This window comes from Thermobia domestica, chromosome 13 (assembly GCF_964235325.1).
Source record: "Thermobia domestica chromosome 13, izTheDome1.hap1.1, whole genome shotgun sequence".
Classification (NCBI taxonomy): domain Eukaryota; kingdom Metazoa; phylum Arthropoda; class Insecta; order Zygentoma; family Lepismatidae; genus Thermobia; species Thermobia domestica.
This window is the reverse complement of record NC_137466.1, coordinates 155278880-155287796: the sequence shown is the minus strand read 5'-3', so window position 1 is coordinate 155287796 and position 8917 is coordinate 155278880. Positions and strand designations below refer to the sequence as shown.

Here is an 8917-nt window from a genome sequence, read left to right as displayed (position 1 = left end):
GATTATATAAGACAGAGAATCAATGCCCTGGAAAAGAAGTATATATATGCAATGACATTATGTATGGATCCGTACAATAAATCTGCACAAATATTTTGATAAAAACAATGAAACTCTCACATTGATATTCCAATTGATTTCTTCACATGTGCTTATTTTAAAACCCTTAAATAATTTAAAAATATATTTCATGACCATAGAAATTAGTATTACATTACGAAGTACAGAAGATGGCACAGTCATTTCAAAATCACTGAATTTAGTATTTATTTTTTTACTTACAATCTATAGTTGATTTTGTTCATTCAGGAGAAAATTATAATAATGTTTTACTCATAACAGCTGCCAGAAAGTACTTTCTTTATAAATCTAATAAGTTATAGCCTATTTATAAATTTTGAAACACATCTTGTTCAAAAGACAGTATTTACAAACTTTACAAGTTACGACACATTTTGCAGCACGAACTTGAATTTCAGTTTAAAAAAAAATGTGATTTGTAAAGAAAGCCACAGCCTTAAAGCCCTGTTGACTGCTTCACTAGATTTGTTTTAAATAGTTTGTTAAAAATTTTAATTGTAGAAAATGCCGCGTTCAAACATGAACGAATTCGCCTGTTCTTGCTATATTTGTTTTAACACTATTTTGTAAAAATAAATAGCGGTAGAGCGACAAACATATAAAAAGTATGTAATGATATATAAAGATTATAACAAACTAAATTATGTCTAAAAGTAAAATTTTTTCTAGCTACAATTGAAAAATTTGAAGAACATGACGCTCCAGTAATGAACAAACACATCGCCATCTTGAACTTGAATTTACAGAGCGTACCGTATTTTTCGTTGCAAGGCAATGTTAAAAATTGAAGAACATAAAATGATATGGTAAAATACACCATCAACAATTACGAATTATATAATGTAACAATATACAGCATAATCCAATAACTGTAAATCTAAATAATTTTGATTTGCACCTTTGAAGATTGTTCATTTAAAAGAATCGAAAATTAACATATTTAAATAAACATAGAGACATCTTGCTTCAAATAAATTGTTAAAAGACACACCATTAAATAAAATCCAAAAATATTATTTTACTTTGAATATGCTGCTCAACTTAAGTAGGATAGGAACATATAAAGTTTTCATGTTCATAATATTTTCTTCATATTTATTTCAGTTTAAACATTGAAATTTAAGTATCTATGAAGAACATAAAGAATAGTTATTCACCTGGCTATTATTGAATATTCTGGAAGTTTCGTCAACATTCTTTTTTCAATCAACCCAGTGTAGCATAATATCCTACCCCGAGTCCATCTTTTATGAATAATAACGCCTAGGAGCATTATAGTGCTATACCACAATTTTCAACGATAATCTCACTTGGTTTTACATTCATTCAGTAATGTATGTTCAAATTCATTCAAACTTGAATTTTATTGACTGAAGAAACATTTGTCTTTATAATGTCATTTTTCGAGAAGAAAATGAAACTGTTATTTATAGAATTATTTTGAAAACTTAAATCTCATTTAGGTCGAAAACATCCAAATGTGCCATAGCACTAGCTTACCCGGAGCACTTCAAGTAATTCTCTATTTTCCTATTCCTAGTAAAATACTAAACTTTCTCTATTTTCCTATTCCTAGTAAAATACTAAACTTTTCCCCAAGAACTAAACTAAAGAATACATTCATATATATTCGCATTAAACTCCGACTTATACTAAACCATAGTTCATACTGACCGTAACATCCGTATTTTCTTTTAAGGCATTACTTCCTCAGCCATGACGTATCCAGTGTCCGAAAGTGAGCACGATCTTGTTGAAGTTTCTAGCCGAGCATCAAGGTGAGTACGTATTTAAAGCTTCAACACCTTTCGTGTATTTTATTGGGTTCTTAAATTTCTGCAATCTTAACAAATATAACATTTAATACAGTTGAACTATTATGGTGTATTTTATTGTATTGTGAATATACGTGTATTTGAACACATAATGAAACATTTTAATTCGGACTTTGGGACATTTTATTTTAAATTTTAATGCAGTAAAAAGCATCATCGTTTATTTAATGTTGAATCGCTTTTCTATTTTTTTTCTAAGTTCATTTACTTTTCTTACAAGGTAGTTTTCTTGCTGTCTGTTTGTTCCTTCTACACATGTAATTTCTTAATCAATAAAAAACAACAGATTGTTTCCCTGTCAGCACTCCTATCATCACCTCACATTTGGTTAATCTATGACCACGCACTTTTCATCGAGACTGAAGAAATAGTCAACGACCCAGGATATTAACCCGGAAGGGACATCGAACAAAACCATTGAGAGACTGTTGGAAGAGGTAGTCCGGCTTAGATTGGAGACGAGTCAACATGTAGGAACACGAGCTACAATTCCGAGTTCATGAGAAGTCGTCTCCGGCTTAGATTGGAAACGAAGAAGGGTTTACCGTACCCTAACCTAGAGAGCACCTTGTCTTAGCTAATGTTATAGCGATCAACTACGATGGATAATTCGTTAAAGAGCAATTCCCATTTTGATTAAATTTACTGTATTTGCAACGCTAGTTTTCCTGCCCGGGTTTCGCAGACCCTTAACTCACGACTACCTGGACGCCCAGTAGACCAGAGAGAAGGATGGACGGACATCAATCCACTGGAAGAATCATCAAGGAGGAAACACCGAGATTTACAAGTAAGTGCGAGTAGATTAACCAATCCTAAAAGTTACTCCCTTCTCATCCTTTTCAACCCCTTTGACATCACAATCTGTTTCTTTTGTTCATGCTCGATTTCATTTGTATGCAACCCAGGTCAGATTTCGTACTTTATGCTCTACCAAATTCAATGTTTACAAAATCCTGGGCGCAACTTGTCAGTTCTTACATCCCTAATTACTCAATTAATTAACAGGTTATCTGAGCTTTCAGACTGACAAGGGGCGACTGCACATGGCGGAGATGTGGTTTTAACCCTTAATCTGGTGTGCTGCATATCGTGGAATGCTGTGAGGTTTACGCCTTATTTATAACTCTTAATCTTGTGTGGATGCACACATATTTGTAACCCTCGATTTTTCTCATCTAGTTGAACATAATTAGGTTTCATTTTTGCATTAGTTTGCTTTCCGTCCACCGTTAGAATTTGCTGAAATTGTTTTTGTTTTACTACCCTCCCTCCACCCTCTCAATTTATGATGTTATTTTGTGTGTGTGTGTGTGTGTGTGCATTTTTAGACACACTATTTAGAGATATTTAGAGAAAATGGTGCATTCTGGTATTATGGCACAAGCTCGACTTACGTATCTAGATTCGATTGTGCGCTCCACATTTTTTTCACGGCAAGGATGGGGAAGATATCTTTCGTTTCTTTGAGTATTTTGAGTCTTATTGCATCATTTACGCAGTCAAGAAGCGTCATTTGCTCCCATATCTATTAAGGGACGGGGTCCTGGCGTGGTTTTTAGCATTAACTAGGACAAACAAATTTGTGAACTTGTCGTATGAAACATAAAGAGACGTATGATTACATTATTTGGAGGTTTTGTAGTTAAGAAGGTTACGGAACACATCATTCGATCTAGAGATCAAAAAGAAGGGGAACCCATTATGACATATATTTATGACAAGCTAGATCTCATACTTAGTTTCGATAAAGCTATGCCTATACAGCAACAAATCAATTTCCTAGTCGAAGGATTATTGCCTCAGTACTTTAAACTTACATGTAATAAATCGTTTACGTCGGTTGATGCATTGTGTGAATTTTTGCTACAAGAACAGTCAGCTGAGTTAATTGTGAATTATAAGACGCTTGTTAAAGCTAAATCTAAAAGGAGCCATAGACGATCCACGGTTTGTGCAAACACTGTGTTTGCGCAAACATTCGGCCATACACGGTTCAACTGTTTGCACAAACTTCAGTTCAATTTTGACTTTGATCGCGTAAACATGTCGTTTAGCGATAGTAATTGCTTGTGCTTTGGAAGCGGAAAAACCTGCGAAACCAAAACAGAAGAAGAGGGTGTGGATGAAAGAGTGGTTCAAGAAACGGTCTAAGTTTAGTCATCAAAATTTACCTAGGTAATATCCGAAGTTGTGATAAGTTCGACTGTGGACTATAAAAATTATTTACGAATGGATTCAACTGCATGTGGTGAAATACTGGAAAATTGATTTTATTCCTCACTGACTCTCTATCCGCCTTCTAATCTATTTTCTTCATTTTATCCACCAATTTCTCATACGCCGCATTTTTCAGATTCCTGTTTTTCTTTTCTTTTCTTTCTCTCTCTCTTTCTTTTTTTTAAATAATCTTCACTCTTTACCTTCCACAGTTCAGGTAAATTTCGATCAAGTTCAATAAATTCTCTCCAGAATTCTTGATTCCTATTCATTGACGCCATAGCGCAAGAAATAAGCGTCTGTACACTAGGCCTCTTACTCGGAAATAAAGCTCGTGTTTGCATAAACATGCCCATACACGGTCCACGTGTTTGCGCAAACATCATGTTCGTGTAAACAATTTTTGAACGAGTTCGATGTGGAAATAGTTTGCGCAAACGTTTGCACAAACAGTTCATACAGCACCACACACGGTCAAATTGTTTGCACAAACCGTGGACCGTGTATGGGTCCTATAAGGAACAAATCATGCAGTATAGCACACCGGAATTTATCGCAAAGATAACTGATGTTTCGTTGCGCGATAATTTTCATGTTTCATTTCCTCTCGAAGAACAACAGCAGAGAAAAGAAACATCATGATATCTTATCCGCTGGGAAAGAATGCGGTAAACAACAGTCTGTAGATTCTATCCCGCTTCATCAACAGAAATGTAATTCTTATTCCTCCTTTTGTACTTCTGAATGTAAGAGTGACATGAATAATAATACACATAACAGAATGAGTTCTCCTACGAATACTTTTGTTATTGCTAAGAACCAACAGAACAGGCGCAACGGAAATTATAGTACATCTCACGCGAATAATAGTATATACTGTCCAGGAAAACCATTAGTGTGCAATATAGCTCAGAGATAATTGTAATGTTTAAAACAGAGAACATAATTCAGGGAATAGAGGGAGACCTGCTCTCAAGACCCACACGATAACTACGCCTATTGTTAGGGATAGGATTCTGTCTTGTATTATCTGCCTATTATGCAGAGACCCGGGTTCAATTCCTGGTGGGAGGTCATGTGATTCGGATCCCACATTAAGTTGTAAGCCCACGTCTCATATAGCTTCGTTTCTGAAAGATATGCTAAATTTCAATCCAACCTAATCCACTAGAATTTGATTTTCGGTACTAAATTATAAACCGCGAATAAATCAAAAATAACCTTAATCGAAACCACGAAAATTGTAGCATTTCTTGCCAATTTAAATGCTCCTTGAAACTACTGTTTCTGTGACGCCATTAAATGTGTTTACAAAGTAAAAAGTATTCAATGTCTCATACCTAAAAAAGAATATTCAGCAAATTTCATTCGAATTCGTTAGGGATGTTTGGAGGAAAAAACTTATGTTAGATATTCTTCTCACACTAAAAATTAGATGCTCCGTCCAGACACCAATTACGCAGAATTTGAAAAGCCAAACACCTAGCTAAATCATAGTTTTCTCGTGTCTAAAGCAGATATTTATCACCTATTATCAAAATTTTCCCAGTCACTTTGAAGTTAAAATTTCAGTCCTTGTTCATACAGTATATTGTTCTTTCGGACATTACAAACGTGATTGTCCAAAGTTTCAGAGCTCACCAAATTCATTTTTCCGTACCGAGAAAGAAATAATAGTCAAACAGATCAAAAAAACTGTCTTTGGATCAATTTACCTTTCATTTTAATATTTTATAGTAGAATTCTCTCTTTGGATTACGGGGTACAATAAATTTTTATCTTCAAAACGTAAGATGTAGAACGAAATGCAAATATACTTATCTTTCTCCGTAGTTATTGCCTGTCGTGAAAAAGGTGTGTTTCCTGTACAATATAACTTAATAAATTATTGTCTCTGGAACTGATGTATCAACATAACTCTCTCCGCCGTCTATTGGGATAATTTTACCATAAAGTTGATTTTACCATCTTAAGTTGAGACAAATTTGTTTTGGTTGGTTGATTTAATGTCCCTTTCAATATGGAAGCTATATAAGACGTGGATTTAAAGCCTAACATAAGATTCCAACATAAACTTCCACCGGGAATTGAACTTAGGTCTCTCATGCCTAAGGCGTATTCAAAAAATAAATTTGAAAAATAAGGGAAAGAAAACTGCTCAACAAATAGAAACTTCTCTGATTATGAATAAAGGACTGGAGACTTGTGTAATAATATATATGAAATTTCCCTCCCATTAGATAATTCAATGAATGTAAAAATATCTGTTCGTCCAATAATGTATTTCTTATCTTAGTTTTGTGGATTTATAACCAGAATTGCATTCACAAGATTCAAAAGCATATAAAAACGTTGCCAGTCTTGCCTTTTTAGCGGAATACGGCTCTCGTGGCTGATACGTCGCCGCCTAAAATCTCGCTGCTCAAAATCTTGCGGACCAGCGTTGCCAGATCTCGCATAATGATGCTAGATCTAGCATAATTTGCATGTCTTTAGCATCTAGCATCTTGCATTTAGCATCCTGCCCAAATCTAGCATAATTTCAGCAAGTTTATCAAAAAGCCGTAAAACCTGGAGATGAGAAAGAAGTTGGTCGTGGGAAGAAAAAGAATGACAGAAATGTATCCTCTCCCATTGATTCATACAGTCGGTAAATCATACAGGCAGTCTCATTTTCCGAAGTAAGTTACAAACGGCTTTGGCCTTTTTGTGTGTGTGTGTGTGTGGCTCCACTCAGGGTTTTCTAATCCTCTAACTGCGAGGCATGGGCGGAGCTATGGGGGCCATTCTCCCCCCAACTTTTTGACAACTTCACCATCTTTATTTCTGATTCATGACCATCTTTATTCCTGAAATGAAAGGTCCGAGACCGACCAAAATTCTGCCCCCCAGCAGACAATTCCCAACTCCGTTTATGCTGCGAGGTAATTTTCTTCCAAAATATGTAAACAAACACTTTGCATTCATTTACTATACGATATATATGCCATTGAGTCTGGCAATTACTGCACTAGTTTAGTTGAGTTAAAGCTTTGGTGCGTGAAGTATTGAGTTCTATCCACGCATTCTTGCGCTCTGCGTATTTTAAGTTACGTTATCGTATCTCAACTTCGTTTTTTTTTCTTTCTTTTAAAACTCCTGAATTTGTAATTATGAGGATCTAGCATAATTTTACCAAATCTAGCATAATTTCGATCAGGTTTTGGAATAATTCCGAGCTGTGAATCTGGCAACGCTGTTGCGGACCAAAATCTCGCCTAGCCAGAATGAATGTATGGCATAAAACCTACAGTACAAAAAACACAAACCAACCTGTGCTAGGTGGGCATTAAAAAGCACGAATGCTATCTAAGCGAGTCGGGGCGAAAACCTCGCCGTACAATATTTCGCTTTGTCAAAACTTGGGACGAACTCTTACCTGGCCAAAATTTCGTCATAACAATTTACTCAATGAGTTTCTGGGGTCAAAATAATAGATTATTATTATTATTATTATTATTATTATTATTATTATTATTATTATTATTATTATTATTATTATTATTATTATTATTATTATTATTATTATTATAGGGAGAAAAAAGAAATATTTAAGTAACATGGGAGCCAGAAATGATTACTTTAGACAATAAAAGCATAAAAGAAATTGACGGGTTCAAAATGAATGGATATATAATCCTGAAATAAACCTAAATGAAGGGAAATCTCATCCATCAAATATAGTATCCTTCTTCATTTGTTTTTACCTCAAAAATTAAGGGCACTATACAATATACTGTACAAGTTCAACTGAACTCATCTTACCAGGACCAAGATTAATATAATGGTAGACCCTGACTTGCTATGTAATAGTATGAATTATTATGTTGTACAGGCTTACGGTTTCCGAGTTGTGAGCGGTCAAATTTTGCATCATATACTGAATTCTAAACCAGAAACTTGTACATCGAATTCATCCGACCAGGATCAAAGTTGGCATGGTGATTGTTCTTGATCTATTTTTTAAATAATGTGAATTATTATGTAGTGCTAGCTTTGCGTTTCCGAGTTACGCACAAACGCGGGGCATCTGCTAATTATGAATATAGAATCATTTGTGATGACGATTTACAATTTAGCTTTAGCAAGCTCCCAAGCTGCTACATGTTTAAGAAACTCCATCACGGTGAAATTAAAATATCGCTAATTTTACAGTAATTATGTGATATCTGAAAATAGATAAAAGATAATCGAAATGTGGAACAAGAGCTCGCTAGACAATATTATTTTGCATGAGTCACCTTTATCACGATTTACTTATCTGCTGCTTTCGATTTCCAGCGATTTAGAAAATCGGGCATTTATTTTCGCGTTTCTAATTGGCTGCAAACGGAAAGCTACTAGCTGACTCGTGATAACGGTACCTCATGCAACATAATATTGTCTAGGGCGCTCTTGTTCCACATTTCCATTATCTTTTATCCATTCGAAGATATTACATAATTACTGTAAAATTAGCGGTCTTTTAATTTCGCAGTGATTACACTTCTTTTAATATTTTGTCTTTGTAATGAGGAGTAGGTTGGGCTTTAAGTATGAAGAGTTTAGGAAGCGCGCCAGGTAAATAAGGGTGAGAACCACTGATTTACAGCATTCGTAAATTCACGCTACTATTGAGGGAATATTTACATATCTAGCTTTACTCTTTGCCTAATTTTGTACATTTACATTGTTGTTCATTTGTAAATCCAACCTCCTATTGAAATTTGTGCTACATCGTATTTTCTCCTTTTCTTTTAAGA

General features: G+C 34.7%; 1 protein-coding gene across 1 annotated transcript in view; it reads left to right on the top strand.

Annotated features, from left to right (window-relative positions):
• Window positions 1-1797: 1797 nt before the first annotated feature.
• LOC145667826 (neprilysin-11-like) overlaps window positions 1798-8917 on the top strand; it is a 124036-nt gene continuing 116916 nt past the window's right edge. The window contains exon 1 of the mRNA XM_081735258.1: window positions 1798-1859. Coding sequence (XP_081591384.1) covers window positions 1798-1859 — 62 coding nt within the window. The remainder of the gene's footprint in view (window positions 1860-8917) is intronic.